At 41.3% G+C, this 25,831-nt stretch overlaps 2 protein-coding genes across 2 annotated transcripts; one reads left to right on the top strand and one right to left on the bottom strand.

The window, feature by feature from the left end:
- Positions 1–1,325: 1,325 nt before the first annotated feature.
- On the bottom strand, positions 1,326–18,549 carry LOC143848077 (inner membrane protein PPF-1, chloroplastic-like). Its single transcript, XM_077356875.1, has 11 exons — positions 18,052–18,549; positions 10,973–11,083; positions 10,409–10,483; positions 8,511–8,571; positions 6,577–6,650; positions 6,372–6,476; positions 5,891–5,998; positions 5,642–5,745; positions 2,858–3,007; positions 2,412–2,538; positions 1,326–1,632 (listed from the first exon to the last, which is right to left on the bottom strand). The coding sequence occupies exons 1-11, from the start codon at positions 18,385–18,387 to the stop codon at positions 1,525–1,527; spliced, it is 1,359 nt and encodes a 452-aa protein (XP_077212990.1). The 5' UTR covers positions 18,388–18,549; the 3' UTR covers positions 1,326–1,524.
- Positions 18,550–21,505: 2,956 nt separating this feature from the next.
- LOC143849193 (heat shock cognate 70 kDa protein 2-like) lies at positions 21,506–25,501 on the top strand. Its single transcript, XM_077358255.1, has 2 exons — positions 21,506–21,853; positions 23,543–25,501. The coding sequence occupies exons 1-2, from the start codon at positions 21,640–21,642 to the stop codon at positions 25,285–25,287; spliced, it is 1,959 nt and encodes a 652-aa protein (XP_077214370.1). The 5' UTR covers positions 21,506–21,639; the 3' UTR covers positions 25,288–25,501.
- Positions 25,502–25,831: the final 330 nt, after the last annotated feature.

Raw genomic sequence — 25,831 nt, 5'->3', positions numbered from 1 at the left:
ATGGTGTTGCAAATTTGAAACATAGAAGAGTGTACACAAAGATATAAATTAGTACAGTTTTCTCAGAGTTAGGTGTAATGGTAAAGGGATTAAATGGTGTTGAAAAAGCTCTTGTGCGAGTTTCTTATGACCATTCGATTCAGATGTTTTGTTGAGGTGCTCAAACGAAAATTTTCTCAAGCAGTATATGACTTTTCTTAATTTTTTTTCAGGTTTTTTTAGCTATCAAATATTTCACCAAGTTTATATTATAGTATATATTTATTTATTTATTTGAATTATATAAAAGACACTGTGATGGTGTTCGGTCATGCATAGTACAGTACCATTCAAAAAAAAAAAAAATAGCAATAATCCTGAAGAACATTACAACCATGGCCCTGTTCGTTTAAGATTATGACCACCGATTGTGACTCCGAAACCTATTACTGGACTCAAAATTAAACGTAATTTTGAGTCCAATATTTGGTTTTTTGGACTCATAATCGGTTAGCATAATCCTAAACGAACAGGGCCTAAATAAGTCTTTAAAGTACATTGTGTAATGGGTCCTACCATATTCATCGTATGATGTGTACAACACACCCTTGCTTCAGCCATTCCAAAAATAAATAAATAAACTCACCCTTGCTTCTGTGCCTGTGTTTATGAATTTAAATTAAGGCACCAGCATGGTCAACAAAGAATGATGTGTTCTCTTTATACGTATAAATATCAGCAATAAACTAAGAAGATTTTATGGAGTAAATAAGTGTTAAAGTTCATTGCGTTATTAGTCATAGCTTATGCAGTGTGTGATGTGTATACGACAACATTATTGCATGGGAGAGTCAATCACAAGGAGCATTATACTACTAGGATTTTTCATTACGCAATGAGCATTCCCAAGATATTTAGACTCATGTCCTAGTCATCATGACATAAAAGATGCAACACGAGGGTTTGGGTTCAGTTCCTGTATACCCCAGGTAGAGTAATTGCTACTGTTTCCATTCAAACTCAACACCCTTAAAATGAAAAATGCCCCATTACCATTCGTTCCACCCCAAATTTCATTCCATATGTTGCACCCAGGCAGGGGCGGAGGCATATATATAGCATGAGGGGGGCCATGGCGCCCCCATGACTTGCAAAATTTCTTCTATAATGCATGGATGTACATGCATCATGCTTTAATTAGTTTAGTGGCCATGCCCCCCCCCCCCCCCCCCCCCCCCCCCACAATGACCAATGAAGCCAAGTGTAAATTAGTCCGGCCCCCCAAGTGTAAATTCCTGGGCCCGCCCCTGCCCAGGCCCAAGACCTAGATACAGCACGTTAGCAAGGAAAATAAATTGCTCTGATCCCCTGTTGAATATTGGAATTCTTTTAGTTTCACCAGAACATAAACCTTACATGAATAGCCTAATATAAAAATGGCTACTATAAAAATGGCGACTATATATTTCTTGAGATACATTATATGGAAATATACATGACTTACCAGAAGCTACAACCTGAAATGATACATCATAAATGGGGTACTCATGCTGCACGCTTCCGCTTTGATCGCTTACTCTTTCTTGGCCCGGTATATTGTGGGATTTGTTTGATTCTACTAGGAGCATAAGTCTCTTCCAAGTCTCCCTCATCCTGTTGCAGATTGTAGGTCAGCTCAGAAAGATGGACAGCATCATCTATAATATATACTAAGCATGTTTCTTTCAAATCATTCGCTTTCTTTCCAAGAATTTTTTTTAATGGAAAACGTTTTCTTTATATATCATGTTTTGTTTGAATAGGACACCATCTCCACCCAAAACCATGTATAGGGTGGGACACACCATTTTACAGCTATGGGGCACACCATTTTATACCTCATGTTTTGTATGGGATGGAACCTACCATTTTACACCTAATGTTTTAATGTGGTAGGGCCCTCCATCTCTACCCAAAACAAACATATGCATTGCGTGGGACATACCATTTTACCCCTAATGTTATTGATGAGGTAGGGTCCACCATCTCTACTCAAACCTATGCTTTAGGGTGGGGTCCACCATCTCTACGCAAACCTATGCTTTAGGGTGGGGCCTACCATTTTACACATCATGTTTCGATGGTGTGGGGCCCACCATTTTACCCCATGCATAGCATGGGCTCAAATTACTAGTCTTTTTCTAAAGGTAATAATCTGGCAGGAAAAAATGACGACGACTCTAAGTCCCTAAATGAATCGAATGTCCATTCTCCAATCAGAACTGGTTTAGTTGCTTATCTGTTCTTCATTATTTATACTCAGAACTTCACAGGATGCATGCAAATATTATGAAATAATGAACACGAATAAGTGACTTTCTAAAACAAAACAGTAAACTCAAACAATTGAAATTCATTCAGTTGGACAAAACCTTAACGAGGCAACAACCTACCTCATCCTTTGTCTCTTTGTCAGAGTCGTCTTCAGAATCTGATGTAGAACCCAGCATCTGAATCTCTTCTGATGGAAGAGACTTGTTCAATTTTCTCCTATTTTCTTCTTCCTTTAGTTGCCTAAACCTGTTGTTCGATAAGCGCATCAGTTTGGTAGTGAAGTTTCTATCATTTATTTTGATAAACTTACGGCTTGTAAATAATAACAGTAATGATATGGAAACCGATTTGGCGACCAAAGAGTGGAACCAAACAAATAGCCTATTCACATGTTAGAAATCTTGTTCCCATTTTTTTGGCTTTTTGTTACTTAAAATGGCAAAATTACCCTCCCATGCCATTTGGCATGTGGGGATTTGTTGGGTTCCATCCTCGGCCTCCCTCGCAGCACTCAAATGATAATCCAAGTGGAAGATCATAAACATGTATGGATTGGAATAAAAACCTTTCGCCACCCCGAGTAGGCTGAGAAGTTGATCGCTTTGCTTGTCCGGCACTAATAATTCCACCTGCATCCACGCCAACAACCGGTTTTGCACCACCTAATTTCTTTAACCATACTTGTTGTGAGGTACTGAGGACGTTGTTCGTGAACCTAAACCAGGGAGAATCACAATGGAACTAGAGTGACGCATTGAGTGGCATTTTAAATGAAAATCTTTTCTGTTGTCAGAATTTTTTTATGTAAGTATTCAAGAATAACTTGAATTGATAATTAATTGCAAAGGGATTATTCTTGCAATGCTTATAATATATCCAAACTAAAGATGCAAATGGCAGAAAATTTAATGCTGCTTTTCTCGTGACAATTCTGTAATATGTGCAGAGGATATATTTGATTATTAATGCACACAAAGAAGTTTCTATATAATAGGATTGCATGTACATTGATGAGAAACTTTGTGAGCTTATACACAAGCAAGTAAAGTGATCCTCAAATGAGGGGGGGGGGGGGGGTTGGGGGCACGCGATGGGACAGCAGAAAGGAGGGGGATTGGGGGTTGTGGAAGGGAGGGCAGAGAGGTGGGGGGGGGGGGGGGGGGGGGGGGGGGGGCGGGGTGTTGCGAAATGGGAGGCTGAGGTTTGGGGGAATACGAAGTGGAGGTGTGAGGTAAGGATGAAGAGAAGGGATAGGGTTGAAGAAGAGGAAGAAGAGTTTGATTTTTTTGTTGTTTTGTGTTTTTCTCTCTTACAATGGATCGGCTCTGATACCATGTTCAATGTTACATGGCTTCAAGAGGAGAAGAGGAGAAGATGAGAGTCTCCTTGATGGAGCTCCCATGTAAAGTGATATATATATATATATATATATATATATATATATATATATATATATATATATATATATATATATATCGGAAATGTGACCGTACTCGGTCGAGTACATAAGCTTATCTACTCAGTCGAGCTAAAAACAGTGGGGGCCCATATTTTTTGGGTGATCCAAACCATTCATTTGAAAGGCCCTTACCTACATAGGGTGTCCACAAAAAATCAGATCCATAGGATCATCCTAACCCATCCAAATGTGGAGGGAAAATGGGGAATAATGGACAGACACAGTTTGTCCACAAATCTGCCCATTTTTCAATCCACTGTTGGATGAGTTCGGATGATCCTATGGGGCTGATTTTTTGTGGACACCTTATCTAGGTAAGGAGCTTTCAAATGAATGGTTTGGATCACCCAAAAAATGTGGGCCACACTGTTTTTGGCCAACCGAGTACATAAGCTTATCTACTAGACCGAGTACGCTTATATATGAATAGGGTTACATATACAAAGACCAAAATACCCTCTAACAGCTTAATTATATTCGTGTTCTTATTTATGTGTTGTCCTTTATAGATGGTCATTGTTTCAAATTGATGTCAAAAACATTTTTATGTATGGTGATCTTCATGAGGAAGTTTAAATGGAGCAACCCCCAGGGTTTGTGATGATGGGGGGTGGGTAAGGGATGGGGGGATTATGGTATGTAAATTTCAAAAAAAGGCATTTATTGACTTAAACAATCTCCTTGAGTGTGGTTTAACAAGTTTAGCATAGTAGTTGTATTTCGTTGAAGCCATGCCAATCATGCTATTTTTGTTCAGCATAGAACATTAGGTATAATTGTACTAATTGTCTACGTTGATGATATTATAATTTCTGCAAATGACATAGTTGGAATAGATGAAGAGAAGAGAAAGCTTTAGCAACAATTTAAGACGAAAGATCTTGGATAGCTACACTATTTTCTAGGACGTGACGAATCTTATCACTGAAACGGGAATGCTAGGATCCAAATCCGCAGAGACACCAATGGATTCAAATGTAAAAATATTATGTGAAGATGATGTTCAATTTGCAGATATAAAGAGGTACAGACATCTAGTTGGAAAACTAATCTACCTCACTCTCACTCATCTTGATAGCACTTTTGCCGTGGGTATGGTGAGCCAATTCATGCATTCTCCTACTTAGTTACATTGGGATGTTGTATGCAGAATTCTTCGGTATCGCAAGAATGCTCCAGGAAAAGGCCTTGTATACAAAAAAGGATGACCTTGATATTGCCAGTTACTCGGATGCCAATTGAGCTAGATTATTGTCTGACAGAAGATCTACCAAGGGCTATTGTACATTTGTTGGTGCAAATCTTGTATCTTGGAGAAGCAAGAAACAATATGGTGTGACATGTTCGAGTGAAAAAGGCGAATATAGAGCAGTGCAAAAAAGGATGACCTTGATATTGTCAGTTACTTGGATGCCGATTGAGCTAGATTATTGTCTACCAAGGGCTATTGTACATTTGTTGGTGGAAATCTTGTATCTTGGAGAAGCAAGAAACAATATGTGTGACACGTTTGAGTGCAAAAGGCGAATATAGAGTAATGTCAAATATTGCATGCAAATTGATGCGGGTAAAAACTCTTATGAGTGAATTTGGAGTTGTATTTGGTAAACCTATGGTGATGCCAGCAATCTAGTCTTCCATGAGAGAATCAAGCACATCAAGATTGACGGTCAGTAAGAGCATACCCGAACTTTAAATGAGTGTGGAATTAAATCCAGAAAGTAATAGTTGGACATATCTTAGCTCGATACTCATATGGAGGAATAAATGCATTACACTACCAAACACAAATCCCGTCAAATGGTTATTCTGTAAATCGCAGTACTCACTTAAAATGCTAAAAAAAATAGCATTTTCTGTTGAAAATAAAAAACTTAATCAGATACTAACCAGTAAATTGATAGTCCTGATGGGACTGACAGCGAAAAGTAACCAATCATAAGAGGAAGGAACTTGAAAATGAGAAGACTGTTCTTTGCAGCTGGATCATCAGTCTGAAATCGAAAACATAAAATCATTGGACTTTCTCAAAATCTTGGACAAAATCATAAGCAAGTGAACCAAGGGCTCCCCCCCCCCCCCCCCCCCCCAACGCAAAAAAATTGTGAACCAAGGGCTTCAAGAAAATTGATCCTCCACCTGAGGCGGCTTCATAATCTCCATTGACACATATTGAGAAACAACAAGAAGCACGGGTAAAACAAGGTATGCTGCTGTGTCATGCCAACCCAATGGTGGATGTCCATCCTGCAAAAGGGATTGTATATGAGACATAAGAAGATATAATTTCAGTTCTACAACATCCAAAAAATTCTTGCAATTTTTGCAAATTCCCACTCTATCCCTAGAATTTCGTGCATTTTATTTTACTTTTCTCATATCCATCATGCATGAGTTGGTATGAGCTTTGGTTCATAATATCATCAAGAGGTAATAGGATCTCTACGAGAGGGGAAATATACATGTACACGTGGAAATCATGTCGAAAAGTATGCAAAGAAAAAACAAGCAATAATGAAGGATTGAGAACATGACGATACATTAATGCTATACTAGGAAATAGGAGGAAGAAGAGATAAGAGCTAGGGCCATTTTCCTATAGAACTTAAAATTTAATTACCACAAAAGGAAAAAGCCAGGAAATTCCAGATCCACTCTGTCGGGCAGCAATTGTGGTTGGGCCCCCCAAAGAGGGTATCCAAAAGAAACCTTCTGTCAGAAGACCCTTCAGATAAATAAGTTGCTAAAATCAGTACACCAATGTATTTCGAATACAACTGCCAGTAAAGATCATCCAAAAAAGGTCACATTAATATCTTATGTACCTCATTTGCAACATTTGAAAGAGCTTGATATAAACCAATCCATACTGGTATTGTAGCCAACGTTGGCAAACATCCTGTTGAGAAAGAACAAATATTAAAATGAATGCAATGAGTAATAGTAATAGTCTGAACAAATAGTAAAACAATTGCAGCATGTAATAGTAATGGGAATATTGGATGAAATCATGGTTTTAAATTTCGGCTGAAATCCGATACCGAAATTTCGTGTTTTGAAATTTCGGAAAATTTGATTTTTTTTTTAAAATAAAATAAATAGCATTATTCCAATTTTCAGCCGAAACTGAAACCGAAACCGAAATTTAAAACCATGGATGAAATACAACTGACAAATGAGGATCACAAAAATCAAACAAAAGACAAGGTAATAATTGTATACTGAGTATAAACTTAGTATTTGTAAACTTGTACAAGGGAATTGTTATGCTGCCTCTTTTGCAGCATCTCACTCCCTTATCAGTGGTGCTTTAATTTCCTGAAACCAAAGTTGCATCTCACGTAAAGCATAGAGCAATTTTGCATCGTTTTGGCTTCCTCCATATCAGCCCTCATTCGTTTCTTCAATTGTAATTGTCAGTTTAGTTCTTTAGCTTGCTTTTCTAATTTATAATTGGCAGATTGGAGAGCACTGATTTCTCTTGTTGCCATCTTAAGTTGTGCACTCTCTTCTAGTAACTTTTCCTCTCTAGGCACACTGACTAGTGATTGCCAATTATTGGTGGGATCGACTTTGGATAACTATCTCAGCTTTAGTCCATAGCTTGAAGTTAAGCTCTTTAAGGCGGCCATCCTATGTAATCCATGTTGAATAGAAACAACCGAAGAAAACAAGATTTTGTAAGCTTTCTTTGCAAGATACATCCGCAAATTCTTTGTATCCTCAAACTGGTAGTTTCTCTTTGCATGTTGTCGTAATGTTACCGTACAAGTTTTCCTATGCATATCATTAGTTTCAATCTGTCTTGTTCAGGTATCGTGCGAGCTAGCTTACTGGTTGGACTCTGCTGTGAGTTTTGTCTGACATTGTCAACCTAGGAGCATGGATTTAAACTTTGGTTTCGGTCCCTACCGAAACCATTTTTTTTTTTTTTTTTTCAAATTTAGGTCATTTCGGCCGAAATTTGAAAAATTTCAGCCAAAAAGACCAAATTTCAACTGAAATCTGAAATTTTCAGATTTCGGCCGAAATTTAAAACCATGCCTAGGAGTGGTCCTACATATTGACCACTAATTTCTCTCCAAATCATGAGACGATAAGAGATAATAATGAATCCCTTTTAGGATTGAAGAAATATCCAAATTGTAAACCATGCAAAATCAACACATTTGAATACCATGATAAAGACAATAAGGTACTTACAGGATTCATTCTCATTAAATACAACCTCTAGAAATAGCATGCATAAGTATAGCTCAACTCAACTCAACTCAACAAAGCCTTTGTCCCAAACTAGTTGGGGTCAGCTAAGCATGCATAAGTAAACTATACTTAGCATGCATAAGTATAGCAAAAGTGCAAAACCAATAATGGGTTGTTGCCATCAATTGAGGAAGATTAGAGAGAGGGCGAACCTTCTTATAATTGGAACTTAAAATCACTAAACCAATAACATCAATTCCCTTCACATGCCAAGAAAGATTAAAGGAAAACGCTACAACCTTCTTGTGCTTAAATAAATAAATATTGTTTCGTAATTGACATTGACGTCCTACACACTGATGCAGTTTCATAGTTATCTTTGGAGCAAAATATGAATGTTCCCACATTATTACAGATTAATCCCAATTATCATTCCAAAGAATGGCAAGAGCTCCAAATCCAAAATAGACTTTGAAGTCGATAGATCCTACTCAAACTTAACAAGCATATTGCCATGATTAAAATAAGACATGTACATGATGAATTAAAGACAGACCTGCCAAAGGATTAACCCCAGCTTGCTTGTAAAGGCGGGAAGTCTCAAGTTGTATCCTTTCCTGAAGGCAAAAGAGAAAGAACCAAGACTCAAAAGATACTTTATCTTTATTTCAATAAGGAAGCAAAGATATTAGCATCGCAATCTCATAATAGAATCTAGCTTCCAGAGCTAATATGAGGTACACAAGAGAAAGCACACATTTTTTATAATTAAGGATCAAGGATGTAATATTTTCTCTTTAAACTGACCCTCTTTGTCACTCTTGCAAGATCAAACACGCATTTTTCAAGCAGAAATATAAGCTTTTTAATACTTACAAAGGGACTTGTTGAGAAGCACAAACCATTCTGGATGGAATAAAGGGTAATGTTGAGGAATACGGTGTAGCTTTGTCATTTATTATGTTCCTATACTACTTTCTCTACTTTAACCCTGATCACTGCCCAATTAGGGGCATCTTATGTAATCTCTATTAGTGCCTCACAATGGATAACTAAAATAGGCAAGGGAGCATTCCCCTCATACTCTTTTGTGTTTAATGGTTTCCCCCTCATGATTCATTCTCGAAACCATTTTATTTTTAGTTTTAACCTCATGGTAGAGAGGTAACGAAGTAAAAACCCAGACCTGCAACATTACCTTCTTCAACCAAAGCCTTAACTTTGGAATTACACTTGAATAAGGAGGGATCTCGATGTTAAACACAGCTTGAAGAGATATTAAAGGTCATGGGTGACATCAACATCTTCCTCAGCTCAACTCTCATCACTTGAAATAGTAAAGAGCAAGATAAAGAATTGTCAAGCATATAAGTCGAGCACTGAGCCATGTTCACTACTTGTGGAGGAGCTGTGCTGCTTCAAACTCCGCTAAAAAAACCACGATTGTAACCCATTCCCTGAGGGCTGAGGCCATTATATGTAGACAACTAAAGCCCCATAACAGTCACCTCCAATGTCATCTATGATTTGACGGGATAAATAAAAGCAAACTGCCATTTTTTCATGCAAAAGCTAAGGAAAGTGTCATCAATATTCACAATCTCTCCTTTGGCCAACAGCTTACTGAAATAATCACAAAGGCCATGACTGACTAATAAACAATCCCTTCACTCAATAACCACACTGTTGAGGCAGTGTTTAACTTGTTATACAATGCCTTTATACTGTACACTGAAGGCAGTGTAGCCCTTAATGGGGTTTTGTGCATACATGGTATAAAAAGCCTCTCCGCAAAGCAGGGGTAAGGCTGCGTACATCTAGCCCTCCCCAGACCCCGCAATGGCGGGAGCCTCGTGCACTACGCCGCCCTTTTTATAGTATAAGAAAACAATATAAGATTACTTGGGTCATTAATTAATGTAAGGTAGGTGCACATTAATCATTTTCCACTTACATAATTATACATAAACAGCAGGGTTGCTGAAATACAGTTGAGAAACCACAGTAAATTATTCCACATATTGTTCTTTTAGTTCGTTTGCAGTGAGCCAGTGAGAATGTTCTCGTAATATATGCCAATGAAGAGCACGGAACGGTGACAAAAGACATGAAAACATAAATAAGAGAAATTATACGATAAAAGGCCTTATAAACACGTAAAGGTGGTACGTCAGAAGTACCACCCTTGATATTTGATCCAACAGCAGCTCCTCAAAAAGTGAGCTGCTGTTGAATCAAATACCAAGGATGGGCCCTTCATCATATAATTTCTCCATAAATAAAACCGCATACATTTTTAACAACTCGCTAAAACATCCCTATTTCCAGAAAGGCCACTCACCTAAGCAATTCTAATATGAAATTTATCAAAGAAACCCAAAGTGACAAATAAACCTTTGAAAAGAAGATCCAGTGAGGAAAGGTTATTCTTATTACAGGTCTATTTGTACGTACCTGATTGCCTGCGTATCTTTCTTGAATAGCTTTGATCTTGGGCTGAAGGTTTTGCATTGCCAATGATGATTCAACCTAACAAAGAATTAAAATTGTTCGTTCAAGGTATACCTACATTTTTGTGACCGCACAGAAAACACAGAGAAGGCAAAAAATATGTGTGACACGGTATCTTCTCAGTATTTTTTAAACAAACTATAATGGACTAGATGACAAAAAAATTTCACTTATCAAATTAAAGAATAAAAAATACAAACTTTATAGCCAAGAAAAAATCAGATGTTTATGGAATGACGAAAAATATTGAGATAGAAAAGAGGATGTCTAGTCCCGATAGGAAAACCTCCTTCCGGAGAAAAAATTTTCAAAAAAAAAAAAAGAACATAAAATGGGGTGTCTAATTCAAATAAAAAGGCTCCCTCTAAATCTCAGTGCATGACAAGCTAGCACACATGATCCTCCAATCGATAGTCCCTTACGGGTTGCATATGCAAACCACACAAAGTAAATTCCCTGATCTTTACCATTCAGAAATCCGCATTTGGTTTAATTTAGATTAATCACCTGTTTCTTTGTCAGAGGAAGTGTGGCCACCTTAACAATAACCGTAAGCAAGATAATTGCAAATCCATATGCATAAGGAACATGTACAGCCGTAAGCCCATCTTTCAGCACCTGTAACAAATAGCATGTAAATAATTTCACATTGTAACTCATTTTAAATGAACCTCGGAATTCATACACTCACGTTATGCAGCCAAAGCAAATCAGTAGCTGAAACTTTTACGACCAAATATGCTCAATGAGAACAAATTCTCGACTATGCTGAATTTTAGAACTACAGAGTAAATACTAGCAAGATTGGAACAATATAAATTTTAATTAACTGCCAAAATTGATTACACGAGATACACTCGAATTCCGTCTAATAATGAAATTTTTAGCTATGCAAGTTAGGTTGTCTTAATGATCTTATTAAGTGAAAGGAAAACACAAACAAGCATGCATATTTAAGAAGACAAATTAAGTGAAATCACGATACCCAGATGGCAAGATCACCTATAAGAACATTCCATTTCTAAGATATTACCATCTTAGAAACATACAGACAGTATTAAAACAATAGCGGTACTGTGCACTTTTTCTTGTTTTTTTATCTGTTTCTATATATTATGCTCACGGTTTTAAATGTCACAATATATCGGCTGATATATACTCAACTCAACTCAACTAAGCCTTTGTCCCAAACTAGTTGGGGCCGGCTAATGAATCCTTTAGAAAATTTTCATGAAGAAGGTGAAAGGATCTACCCGGCTCAAATTGACTAAGTCTAATCCTGACACTAGTTGGGTTCGTCTACATGGATCACTTTCTTCCATTCTATCCTATCGAATCCTTAAGTCTTTGTCAATTAAATGAAGAAAAATTAAATTAAATCTGGAAACCTAGATGGCAAGATCACCTACATATAAGAAAATTCCATTTCTAAGATATTGCCATCTTAGAAACATACGGATGGTATTAAAAAAAATAGCGGTACTGCGCACTTTTTCTTGTTTTTATCAGTTTCTCTAGCTTATGCTCACAGAATTAAATGTCGTGATATATCGGGTGATATATCGATACCCTTCCAATCAGCCGATATATAGGGAATATTCTAGATATTCTCTATAGATCGGGTGATATATCTATATGATGTTGGATGGGGACCGACATGGACAATATATCAGAACCTTCACACCTTGATTATGCTTTAATAAACTAATATTATGTGTGTGTGTGTGTGTGTGTGTGTGTGTGTGTGTGTGTGTGGTAGAGTACTTTGTGTAATCAACAAAGTAAAGAGTCTTTCCTGAGTTCGAGGCCAGGTCCTCCTAGAATTGTGTGGGAAAGAGATAAGGAACAAGAATAATCATATTATATTCACCTAGCTATTACATGCATCATTTAAATAACTACCAGAAATAACTGCAACCATCTACGTGGAGAACATGGAGAACATGGGAAGCTGAAATCATCTACGTGCAGAACATGGAGAACATGGGAAGATAAAAGTAAAAGTTCCTATTCTACTGACTAGAGGTAGCACAACCGTAAGGATTTCACACGTAGTCCTTCATGTTCGATGGTGGATGTCGAGTCCTAGTGGAGGGTGGTCGTTGGGCAGTTGCAAGAGGAGTCGTGATATCTGCAGGAACTTCGGATGAAGTGGGAATGGATGACGGCACCGTATCATTCCTCCCGTCTTTGAAATGAACCTTGTCCTCAAGATTCGGGCTCAACTCAGTCTCGTCCGGAAGGGGCATGATAGTTGTTCCAGGGTCTCCGCGGAATGGCTTGAGGAGAGAGACGTGAAAAACCGGGTGGATTAGTGTGCCGGGTGGAAGACGAAGCCGATAGGCAACAGCACCGATACGAGCCGTAATCTGATACGGGCCGTAGTAACGCCTAGCGAGCTTGACTGAGGGACGGCGAGCTACTGACGACTGGCGATACGGCTGAAGTTTAACTAGTACCCAATCGTCGACCTTGAACTGGAGGTCAGTGCGCTTGCGGTCAGCTTGGAGCTTCATCCTTGATTGTGACCTTTCGAGATTGGCTTTGAGTTGGCGAAGGACAATGTCACGAGTTTTGAGCTCGCGGTCCACTGGGTCGTCGATTGAGTCGGATGGAAGGTAATCTGGAATGGCTGGTGGTGGACGTCCATAGAGTGCTTCGAATGGGGTCATCCCAATGGCTGTGTGGAAGGAAGTATTATACCAATATTCCGCCCAGTCTAAGTGTGTGAACCACTGTCGAGAATGGTCCATACAAAAGCAACGCAAGTACTGCTCCAGGCATCGGTTTAGAACCTCTGACTGCCCGTCGGTCTGCGGGTGGTAGGTGGTACTCATTCGAAGAGTGGTACCCTGGCGATGGAAAAGCTCGCGCCAAAAGGTACTGAGGAAGAGTGGATCCCGGTCGCTGACAATACTTCGTGGGATGCCATGCAGCTTGGCAATGTTGCTAACGAAGATGTCGGCCACCTTCGCGGCAGTGTAATTTGGGGCTAAAGCCACAAAGTGGGCATACTTCGAAAGCCGGTCGACGACAACTAAGATCGCAGTTTTGCCATGCGAATTGGGCAGTCCAGTAATAAAATCAAGAGCAATGTCCTCCCAGACGCGAGTCAGAATTGGTAGTGGCTGAAGAAGCCCGTGCGGAGACTTGGTCGTATACTTGGTTTGCTGGCAAACAAGGCACTCAGCGACCCATCGACGCACATCCTTGCGTAGGCCTCTCCAGAAGAAACTCTGTTGAATGCGAGCGAGCGTGCGCAAGAACCCGGAGTGACCACCTACAGGAGAAGAGTGAAGTTCTTTGAAAATCGTGGCTTTGAGTGGTGAGCTTGGAGCCAAGTAGATACGGTTTTGGAAGTAGAGGACGTCTCCTGCCAATCGAAACTTTGGATACTGATCTGGGAAGGCTTGAATTGCGCCAACCAACTTCAGGGTGTCCTGATCCGATTGGTGTTCAGAGCGAATCTGGTGCAAAAGATCAACATGCGGGGTAGATATAGCTCCGAAGGAGGAGTCGGTGCAACGGGACAAAGCGTTCGCTACGACGTTCTCACGACCAGGTTTGTAGATGATCTTGTAATGAAAACCCAACAACTTTTGCAACCAGTAATGTTGTTCGGGTGTTTGGAGCGATTGATCCATGAGATGCTGGAGGTTGCGGTGGTCTGTACGAATGATAAACTCACGCCCCAATAGATAGTGGCGCCAACGTCGAACCGACTCAGTAATGGCAAACATCTCCCGAGCATATGTAGATGAGGCTTGTAACCGTGTGGGAAGGACCTTGCTGAAATACGCGAGAGGATGACCGTGTTGTGACAAAACGGCGCCCATGGCAACTCCTGAGGCATCCGTATCGACGACGGATTGGATGTCGAAATTCGGGAGACTTAGAACAGGGGTAGTGGTAGGGGCCTCCTTTAAATCTCTAAAGGCCAAGTCAGCGGCATCACCCCACTGGAACGCTTCTTTTTTTAAGAGATCAGTAAGTGGAGTCGCGAGAGACGCGTAGCCGCGCACGAAACGGCGGTAGTAACCTGCCAAACCGAGGAACCCGCGGAGTTGCTTGATGGTAGTAGGCTTGGGCCACTGCTGAATTGCAGCGATTTTGGTTGGGTCAACGACGACCTCGACACAGGAGATAAGGTGACCTAGATACTCGATTTTTTCCTGCCCAAAATTGCACTTGGAAAGCTTGAGAAAAAATTTATTATCACTGAGGACTTGGAGTATCTGTCGCAGGTGACTGAGGTGGAGGTCCCAGGTGGCACTATACACCAAGATATCGTCGAAGAATACTAGTGCAAATTTCTGAAGGAATGGCTTCAAGGTCGAGTTCATCGCAGCCTGGAACGTAGATGGGGCATTTGAGAGTCCAAACGGCATTACAAGGAACTCGTAGTGGCCTTCGTGGGTGCGGAATGCAGTTGTCGGGATGTCGGCTGCATTGACGCGGATCTGGTGAAAGCCAGACCGGAGGTCAAGCTTGGAGTAGAATTTGGAGCCATGGAGCTCGTCAAATAATTCTTCAACCGTTGGGATGGGAAAACGGTCTTTCACAGTGATGGAATTGAGAGCTCGATAGTCGACGCAAAACTGCCATGAACCATCTTTTTTTTTAACAAGGAGGACTGGAGAACTAAAAGGACTAGTGCTGGGGTGGATGATGCCATCAGAGATCATGTCGGTCACCAATTTCTCGATCTCCCGATTCTGAAAATAGGGGTATTTGTAAGGTCGGACATTCACCGGGGAGGTACCTGGTTGGAGGTGTATGCGGTGATCAAATGAACGAGGTGGGGGAAGGCCATGTGGCTTATCGAATAGTGGTACAAATTCTTGAAGGATGGTTGAAATGGAAGGGTCGGGAATTACGGGGTTGCTGGGTGTGGGGTTGATGGCCCACATGTGAAACAGAGAGGCCACAGAAGCTGTTTTAAGACACCGCCTTAATTGTGATGGATGAATATATTGGAGAGATGGGGATGGTTCTACAAAGAGTGTGAGGGGCTTCGAATCCCACGTAAAGGCCATGTAGAGTTGTTTATAGTCAAAGGTTACTGGCCCCAAGTTTTGAACCCATTGGACACCTAGTACGACATCGGCGCCATGTAATGGGAGAACAAATAAATCCAGGAGAAAATTGGTGTTGCCGATTGATAATGGAATTTGGGCGCAATGCCCGACGCACGTGAGGGAGTCCCCATTTCCAACAGTGACGGAAAAGGTAGTCTCGGAGTTGATGGAAAGATGCAAATGTGAGGCGATTTGTTCTTGGATAAAATTATGTGTACTCCCGCTGTCGACCAAGATCTGAACAGGCAGGTGGGATATGCGACCAGTGAAACGAAGGGTGCGGAGGGATGGTTGTCCGGCAAAGGCATGGAGGGAAATTTCTGGTTGGGGGTCTAAGGGTGGGTCTCGTTCAGGAGGGAAGGGGTTGGGTTCTGGTTCGGGTTGGTACAGTGGATCCGGCGCATCCTCAGAGAGCATGATGTAGAATTGAGGTTTACAATGGTGCATGCGTGAGAATTTTTCATCGCAGTTGAAACAAAGGCCCTTCTCACGACGGGCTTGCATTTCATCGGGTGTACGGCGGCGGATGGGAAATCGATTGGTGTGTGTTTCATGTGCGGATGGTGTCGGCTTCGGGGGCGGGGGTGTTGGAAGGAGGGCGGGCTGCTGGTATGATGGTTGTCGGAATGGGAAACGTCGCGCCTCATTGAACTTGTCTTCCTGAAGTTTGGCAAGTCCCATGGCTTGAGAGAGGGTAAGCGGTTGAAGAGCCTGTACCGCTCGTTGAATCTCGGGTTTGAGTCCCGAGACGTAGCAACTGAGCATGAGGGCGGCGGGTAGTCCGGTGGTGCGGTTGGCAAGGGCTTCAAAGTTTGCGGTGTAGTTGAGGACAGAAGTCTTCTGGGTGAGTTTCGTTAGTGCGCCCTGTTGGTCGACAAACTGTGATGGGCCGAAGCGCGTCTCTAATGCCGTGACGAAGGCATCCCAGGTTTGGAATTGGCCATTCCGGAAGCACCATTGGAACCATGCTAGGGCCGCTCTATCCATGTGAAAGGAAGAAACAGTGAGGCATTGTTCGTCCGGCGTGGAATGGTAGGAGAAAAACTGGTTTGCCTTGAAGATCCATCCGAGAGGGTCGGTTCCATCGAAGCGTGGAAAATCAAGTTTCAGGTGGCGTGGTGGTAGAATGGAAGAGGAGCTAGCGGCATCGGGTTGGTGGGAGTCGGATTTATTGAGTCGAAGTTGCTCGAGTTTACCGTCGAAAGAGGTGACGGCGGAAACAAGAGAGGTGAGTTGTTCGGTAATGGTTTTGAGTTGGTTGGTGTGGCTGATGACGGTCTCATCCAGAGCGCGGAGGCGAGTACCCTCTGCCATGTAGGTGGGAGAAGGCTCTCAATGAAAGCACCAAATTGGTAGAGTACTTTGTGTAATCAACAAAGTAAAGAGTCTTTCCTGAGTTCGAGGCCAGGTCCTCCTAGAATTGTGTGGGAAAGAGATAAGGAACAAGAATAATCATATTATATTCTCCTAGCTATTACATGCATCATTTAAATAACTACAAGAAATAACTGTAACCATCTACGTGGAGAACATGGAGAACATGGGAAGCTGAAATCATCTACGTGCAGAACATGGAGAACATGGGAAGATAAAAGCAAAAGTTCCTATTCTACTGACTAGAGGGAGCACAACCGTAAGGATTTCACACGTAGTCCTTCATGTTCGATGGTGGATGTCGAGTCCTAGTGGAGGGTGGTCGTTGGGCAGTTGCAAGAGGAGTCGTGATATCTGTAGGAACTTCGGATGAAGTGGGAATGGATGACGGCACCGTATCAGTGTGTATATTCTTTTATATTATCATTACCGTATAAAAGAATGGACTGCTCAAAATGTTAGGTTTTCTGCAGTTCCTAAGCATGACTGTAGGGGTTCGGTATGTAAGGCCACATAAGATCATATAACATTTTGGACACCATTACAAACAGGTTGAAGTGAATAAAGGTAGAAAGTCTAAGATGTGTATATCATTCAGCTTTAGCATAACTTCCCTTAAGCTGAAAAGAAGAACCACCTACCAGCATCACAGACAAGTGTTTCAAATGTATGGACCCATGAAAGTATGAAACCCAAATACTAACTTGTCCATAGACACATTCTAATGAAAAAAAAAAGCACAAAATCCAGTACAGATATCAATATAATATTTATAAAAAAACAAAGAAATTTATAAACACCAACGACAAATAAACATATAAATATAAATTTGAACCAATCTCATCTATAAAAATTCGCAAAGCTCCTAAAATCCCCCTCAAAGACTACAGAGCCTTCTATATGGCAGCACAAACAACATAATTTAGAAGTTCGATGCAAAATATAATTGTACTTTTCCTTTCCAAAGAAAATACTCACTACCACTAATTCAAATTTTCATATACTGTATATAATTCCCAAGATTGTCACTTGATTGACAAGTTTTCATGTTCATTTTTGGAATGGATTTTTTTATAAGAATCAATAAGACTTACAATACCCCAATTTTAAATACAATTCCAACTCTCAAATTACCTTCAAGACAACTTCCATGGCATCGGATATAAATCCGAACCACCCTCCATTCTTCTGGACTGCGGCATCCGTGGCACCAGAAGAAGAGTCCACCGTGGCAACTGCGGCATCCGCGAGAGTGTAAAACAAACCCTCTGCTCGGCTGATAATTCCATGGAAATCTACTAAGGAAGGGTCTAGAACATGGGGAGGAGGGATTTCATTGAAGCTGAATTTCACCTTTGTGTTTATTTTCCGAGGTCTATAGAAAAGGTGCCTCTCGTGAGAGGGGCGGGAGAGGGAAGGGAGGGGTGTGGTTAGAAAGGAAGAGGAGGAAATTAGGGTTTTTGTCGCCATGGGTTAGGGTTTTCTAGGGTTTTGTACGCGGTTCCCCTTTTTTGATTTTTCAAGGTTTCATGGGGAGCGACGCAAGGAAGGAGATGGGGAGATCTTTTATCCGTTTTGGACGGTGAAGAAGAGCAGAGTTCTGTGTTTGTTCTGGTGTTGTGAAATGACTAAAATGCCTTTGGAGGGAGGGAATAAGGTAACTGGAATCTGAATCCGACGGGTAATAAGCTATCCACGTGGCGTTTAAGTTAAGATCTGACGGATCATTTCCCTCCGTTCGATTTTGCACGATAAATGTCTGTCCACGTTGGGCGCCTATGACTTGGAAGAGGAAAGATCCACTGGAAATGTGGAAGGGACGCATTATCAGAACGCACTCTCGGGAGAACCAATATATTTCCTCCACGTAAGACTGGATGGGAAAGTTACGAAGAAAAAGACACCCCCCCCTAGGATGACTCTTATGACGGCCAATTGGAACCTGGTTTGAAGGTGGGACCCGAGTGGGTGGCTTATAAAAAGACACCCCCTAGGACACCTCTAATTCAGTAGCTGATCATCAGCACAACCATATTTTGATATTTCCACAAACCATCTTGTCCTTTACTATTTAAGCAGCTGTCAAAAGGTTGATACTGTGCAAATATCAAGATATGATTGTGCTGCTAACATTTCCCTTTTGAGAACCATGAAAAATTATTCCATGGAATATTCGTTGACGCAATTATGAGATAGGTGGTCAGGAGGGAGGGAGGGACGTAGACTTGACAGACAGAGTGGAGGGAGCATAAATTGGGTGGACATGATAGAGATTACAAACATTAAATTGGGTTTTCAGATCTGAGAGGATTCTTCACCGTCTTTATGTTATTTTTGATGTCTTAGTAAGGAAGGTTTGCCTAAGGTTCCTTGGCATGTGATTTTCTAGTGTTCTATGTTTCTCATATATTGTGTTGGTGTTGAAATAAAATGAGGCTTTCGAGTAGCAAGCAACATTGAGATCGCACACGGATCGAAGATATGCAACCTGCCGGCAAGAAAGAGATATCAGAAAGTGCATGAGTTTGCACTACAGGGAGGCTCTATAATGCTTAAGTCTGCAACGACAACAGATATGAAGGTTGAGCGCTTAGAGGACTTAGCAAAAGCAATTGAATGAAATCCAGATCCGTACCTTAAAAGCCTTGGTTCCCTTTATATAGATTGAGAGTCCTCAACCAACTAGGAAAGTTGCCTCTCGGTTAGTGTCCTTGCTCGTGTTTTGGCTGCTTCTCCAAGATTTCATACCTAGAAAACTATGCTGGCTTGACTTTACTTTGCATCCCACAGGACGGCACCAATATGTTACCACTAAATTCTGACCTAAGGTTTAATAGGGTCCAAGCTGGAAGTACTCCTGAGGTGATGGCCTGTGCTCACAAACAAACAAACAAACGATCAAAAAGCACCTGGAATTTGGACTCGCGGGGGGGGGAGGGTTGGGTTCTCCGATGCTTAAGTCAGAACCGGCAACCTATTGTGTTGTTGAAAAAGATAAGCACATCTAATAGTCTTTATAGAAGAGGCTTACATCTTGTAAACCATTGCATCCTTTGGAAGGAGGAAGAGAAATTGATTGATGTGCATTGCAATTTTTCTAGAAAGTTCTAAAATCATGTTCTTTGCTTAATCTCAAACCGTCTCCTTGGATGCCTTCTCGAGGGAGTGGGCTCCCTGTGATTAGGATCATTTTGTTCAACTGATGCTTTTGTCCAAAAGCTCTGCGGCTCGTTCTTCTTTCGTCTTAACCCTTTCCTCTGTTGGTCTATCTGCTAGAGCTGGAGATGGAGGTCAAACGTCAGTGGATTGAGGGCGCCCTTGGCAGCCATGCCCAAAATCGAGCCTCACCACAAAAGGTGAGTCATGGCGAGCTATGTAGCTCTTTCTTGTTGTCATGGCGCTTGATCATTTTTTATCATTACCACGAATGGTACCAATTTGTTGATGACTGAAATTGGGCTTAAGCCTCAAGAAAGTGCTATCATTGAGCTCGTTTGATGCCGATGACCTGCAAGCACAAGGAAATGACCTGGAATGGGCCGGGCCGAGTTTCACCCAATCTGTATGGGTCCGGGTCATTTATGACCCGGAATTTTACGGGTCACAAATTGGTGAACCCCGACCCCACCTGTACAGGCTGGTCACCAGGTTTTTTTTCTCTTTTTTACTGTTTCTATTCCCACACTAAAATAGGATGATCCAAACCGTCCATGTGATGAGCCATAACGTAGGTCGTGCCCAAAAAACCATTTCCATAGGATGATCATAGCCCTCTGATCTATGGAGGAGTTGCATATTATTATTTATGGACACCTCTATAGATTGGAGGGCTAGGATTATTCTATGGAATTATTTTTGGGGCACAACCTGTTTACGTTGTGTTCCATCACTTGGACTGTTTAGATCATCCTATGATGTGGTCCATACCGTACTTTCTGAAAAATACAGGACTATAAAGGCTTAAACCATATAAAATCTAAATCATTTGAGTCTTTAAGGGCACCTGCAGGTCCACCCGGCCCGGCCCAGTTTTGAGTTGACCCGTATGGGCCGGGTCAAATTTCAAACGGGTCACTAACTAGTGACCCGGACCCTATAAATTACAGGCGGGCCGGGTGGACCTGCGGGTCCGGGTCACTTTTTGCCAGGTCCTAGCACATGGGTACTGCAGGGGGAGTGAAAATATCATCTCACTTAAAAAATTGTGCATGTAAAAATTTGTACATGAGATTTATATGAAGAATTTGAACATATTTAGACTTCACCACCTCATATTTTTGAAAAACCTCTACTGAAGGTATGGTATAAAACTGTACTTATAAGATGATCCTAGCCGTCCAATACGAGGCTCCAAAATGGTCGGTCCAAATCAACCGAGTTGACCCAATAGCAAAAGGTCGGCAACAAAAGCCAAATAAGGAACTTTCTCAAGAGAACTATTTCGCTCCGCGTGGGCAGCCAAAGAAGGAGATTCAATATAATTGGAGTCGTTTTTAACCGTTCGTCTTTTCAAGATCTACGGTCAGTACTCGTCAGAAGTTTCTCGAAACTCACTCCGCTCCATATATAAGCTGATCCCTTCCCCAACCATTCCCCTATTCCTAACCCTAGGATATTAAAATCTCTTCTCTATTTCTCAACTTCATTCTTCTTCTTCTTCTTCTTCTCCTCTTTAATATTCTCTCTGTTTTTGCTAAATCTCGTCTATTTTCCTGCAACAAAATGGCCGGAAAGGGAGAAGGTCCTGCGATCGGTATAGATCTAGGTACTACATATTCATGTGTTGGTGTTTGGCAACACGATCGTGTTGAGATCATAGCTAATGATCAAGGGAACAGGACTACACCTTCTTATGTAGCTTTTACAGATTCTGAGCGTCTTGTCGGAGATGCTGCTAAGAATCAGGTCGCCATGAATCCGATCAACACCGTTTTTGGTAAGTTTAAATCTTTTCTATCTCCTACTTAGATCTGATGTTTTTTTTTCTCTGATTTTGAATGTTTAGGGGAGTTTTGATATGTTAGTTGCTGTAGATCTTGTTTCTTTTCACGGATCTGTGTTGTGTTGTATGTTTCTGGTTTAGATCTGGACTTAAAAGAAGGGTTTTTAGCTTTATGATTTGTTAAATCGATTTTGATTTTTGATGATCTGAAAATTAGTATCCTTTCTCGTTTTTTTTTTCCCGATTTCCCTTATGCAAATAACGATTTTAGGTTTCTGGAGTAACAGGTCTCTGCGAACTCGGTTTTATGTTTTTTTACAACCAGATCTCTATATCGTGTTGTTCTTTTATGGTGTTTGGCTATCTCCATTTTCCGAAAACTGTGTTTTTTCGTAATGCTTTATGGGCTGTTTGGATACGAGGATTTTAGGATCCTGGTTTTCTTCAAAACTGTAGATGGGAGACAAGAGAATAAGTAGACCGTCTGTTTCGCCTGTCTTTAGAATCATGGATTTTAAGTAAGAAATCCCGGTTTTAGAAATCTCTCCCCCATGCTGAGATGTTTAGAAGTTGGAAACATGGGATGATCTCGTACTCTCTTGTTGATGGAAAGAAGCGCGTGAAATCAGGAAAGAACGGCTGGTCTGCTTCTTCTCTTGTTTCCCATCTACAATTTTGAAGAAATCCTGGATTCTAAAATCCGTGTATCCAAACGGCCCCTTACTGTTATTTCTGTTTGAGATTACCATTCTAGTTTTTGAATTATTTTTCGATGTTGATTTCATCAGATCTGAAATATCATGATTAATCTGTTAGCTTCTAGGTGTCTGAGGTTGAATTTTTTCTGCCTAGCAAACATTTTGCCAACTGGCCACTACCCTATTGAGTTTTTCCCTATTATCTTCCATATATGGAAACCATCTTTTTCTGCTCACATGTTTCTCTTTGTGTGTGTGTGTGTGTTGTTGTTGTTGTTGTTCTTGTGTGTGTTAAGTTTGGTTTTCTCACAAGTTTCTCTAGATGCAAATCTTTGTTTTACATGTTTTCCAAATCTGGCATTGTAGATAGGTTTCTGGAGTAACAGGTCTCCTTGAACTCGGTTTTGTGTTTTCACAACCGGATCTCTATATTATGCTGTTTTTTTATGTTATTTGGGCTTCTTCATTCTCGGGAAACTATACGTTTTTGTAATGCTTTAGAAAGTTTTGTCTGTTTGAAATTCCCTTTCTAGTTTTTTAGTTCTTTCTTGATCTTCATTTTAGCAGATTTGGAATACAATTATATCTATCTGTTAGCTTCTAGACATAGAGGTTGAATTTCTTCTTCCAAGCTTACATTAGGCCAACTGGCTAGTCTACTAATTTACACACAAAAAAGATACATGTTCAAATTTTATTTAGAGGAACCTCTAATTTATGATGATGTCACTCCAAATTAACCATAATCATATCTTTTTCTTCTAAATTGTCGAAGGAAATTTTTTTCTTTTTTCGGAAGATTTTTTTTCTTTTAGAAATGTTTTCCTTGCAATCCAAACAGGGCCTCAGTATTTTCCATACATAGAAGCCATCTTTCTCTGCTTGCATAGCTCTCTCTCTCTCTCCCTCTCTCTCCCCTTACTTTTCTGTCTCTCTCCCGTGGATTGATTTCTTACAATTTTCCCGTTTCTCTCTATCTTTACAGATGCAAAGCGTTTGATCGGTAGGCGTTTCAGCGATGCCACTGTCCAGAGCGACACCAAGCTCTGGCCGTTCAAGGTCATTCCTGGACCTGCCGATAAGCCAATGATAATTGTTCAATACAAGGGTGAGGAGAAGCAGTTCGCTGCTGAGGAGATATCCTCCATGGTCCTCATGAAAATGCGTGAAATTGCAGAGGCCTACCTTGGCTCCGCAATCAAGAATGCCGTCGTCACCGTTCCTGCCTACTTCAATGACTCCCAACGTCAGGCCACTAAGGACGCTGGCGTCATTGCTGGTCTCAATGTCATGCGTATCATCAATGAGCCAACAGCCGCTGCCATTGCCTACGGTCTAGACAAAAAGGCCACCAGTGTTGGTGAGAAGAATGTTCTCATCTTCGATCTTGGTGGTGGTACCTTTGATGTCTCCCTCCTCACCATTGAAGAGGGTATTTTCGAGGTGAAGGCCACAGCCGGTGACACCCATCTCGGAGGTGAGGACTTTGACAACCGGATGGTTAACCACTTTGTTCAGGAGTTCAAGAGGAAGAATAAGAAAGACATCAGTGGGAACCCCAGGGCTCTTAGACGGTTGAGAACTTCTTGTGAGAGGGCGAAGAGGACCCTCTCTTCCACTGCTCAGACCACCATAGAGATAGATTCTTTGTACGAGGGTATCGATTTCTACTCAACCATCACCCGTGCTAGGTTTGAGGAACTTAACATGGATTTGTTCAGGAAGTGTATGGAGCCCGTTGAGAAGTGTTTGAGGGATGCCAAGATGGACAAGAGCTCCATCCATGACGTTGTCCTTGTGGGTGGATCTACCCGAATTCCCAAGGTTCAGCAATTGTTGCAAGATTTCTTTAATGGGAAAGAGCTATGCAAGAGCATTAACCCAGATGAGGCCGTTGCCTATGGTGCCGCTGTTCAAGCTGCAATCTTGAGCGGGGAGGGCAATGAGAAGGTGCAGGATCTCCTTCTCTTGGATGTCACCCCTCTCTCCCTTGGATTAGAAACTGCCGGGGGAGTTATGACTGTCTTGATCCCAAGGAACACCACCATTCCCACCAAGAAGGAGCAGGTGTTCTCTACCTACTCCGACAACCAACCTGGTGTCTTAATCCAGGTCTATGAGGGTGAGAGAACGAGAACCAGAGATAACAATCTCTTGGGCAAGTTTGAGCTCTCTGGCATCCCTCCCGCACCCAGAGGTGTACCCCAGATCACAGTATGCTTCGACATTGATGCAAATGGTATCTTGAATGTCTCTGCCGAGGACAAGACCACTGGACAGAAGAACAAGATCACCATTACCAACGACAAGGGTAGGTTGAGCAAGGATGAGATCGAGAAGATGGTCCAGGAGGCTGAGAAGTATAAGTCGGAGGATGAAGAGCACAAGAAGAAGGTGGAGTCAAAGAATGCGTTGGAGAACTATGCCTACAACATGAGGAACACAATTAAGGATGAGAAGATCAGTTCTAAGCTGAGTGCTTCTGACAAGAAGAAGATTGAGGACTCCATAGAACAGGCCATACAGTGGCTGGATGCCAACCAGTTGGCCGAGGCTGATGAGTTTGATGACAAGATGAAGGAGCTTGAGAGCATTTGCAACCCCATCATTGCCAAGATGTACGAGGGGGGTGCTGGTGGCATGGATGGCATGGCCGGCGGCATGGATGATGATGATATTCCCTCAGCCGGAGGCAGTGGCGCTGGTCCCAAGATCGAGGAGGTCGATTAAACTATAGTCTGAATTTCTGTTTTTGTTTGCGTTTGTCCCTTTTTTCCTCCAAACTTTTCTTCTAAGAACCTGTGGTATTTTGTGCTCGCATTTATTGATAGAGCGAGCTTTTTTTTTGGGTGGCTAATGCTTGAGAAGGTTATTTTGTTTGGTTATATCACTTCTCATAGCATATTTCAATTGATGAAATCTAAATGATGTAGGATGTTCTAAATCTTCTCTATGTGCTCTGGTTTATTGCATTTTCGAAAATGTTTGTTGACTCATATTTTCTATGGTGCCATGATCTCATTCCTTGAAAGCGACATTTTTTTCTCTTCCACCCAGAGAATAGCATAGTCTTGAACCTTGCATCTGGGCATGACATGCCCTGCACAAAGCCACTCCCCAATGTGGTGGGATAAAAGAGTGGCCAAGATGAATGAATAGTACCCTATTGGTTGTCCTGGTTGTTTTTTTTTAATGGTAACAAAATTCATTAAAAGAAGACTGAGAAGGTTCCCCTAACATTACAAAGACACATACAAGCCACGAAAGACAGTTA

The sequence above is a fragment of the Tasmannia lanceolata genome, unplaced genomic scaffold (genome assembly GCF_043159265.1).
Source record: "Tasmannia lanceolata isolate RefF3 unplaced genomic scaffold, GAP_Taslan_0.1 ptg000016l, whole genome shotgun sequence".
In the NCBI taxonomy this organism is placed as follows: domain Eukaryota; kingdom Viridiplantae; phylum Streptophyta; class Magnoliopsida; order Canellales; family Winteraceae; genus Tasmannia; species Tasmannia lanceolata.
Note: the sequence above shows the minus strand (reverse complement) of the source record. Positions and strands in the feature narration are given on the sequence as shown.

What these genes read in the sequence shown, in the direction of transcription:
- LOC143848077 (XM_077356875.1), bottom strand. Translation starts at nt 18,387, where the DNA reads ATGGCGACAAAAACCCTAATTTCCTCCTCTTCCTTTCTAACCACACCC. An exon ending in CCATGGAAGTTGTCTTGAAG is followed by an intron (nt 11,084 to 18,051) that starts GTAATTTGAGAG and finishes TATTTGTTACAG; the next exon opens with GTGCTGAAAGATGGGCTTAC. An exon ending in AGATTATGAAGCCGCCTCAG is followed by an intron (nt 5,746 to 5,890) that starts GTGGAGGATCAA and finishes TTTCGATTTCAG; the next exon opens with ACTGATGATCCAGCTGCAAA.
- LOC143849193 (XM_077358255.1), top strand. Translation starts at nt 21,640, where the DNA reads ATGGCCGGAAAGGGAGAAGGTCCTGCGATCGGTATAGATCTAGGTACT. An exon ending in TCCGATCAACACCGTTTTTG is followed by an intron (nt 21,854 to 23,542) that starts GTAAGTTTAAAT and finishes CTATCTTTACAG; the next exon opens with ATGCAAAGCGTTTGATCGGT.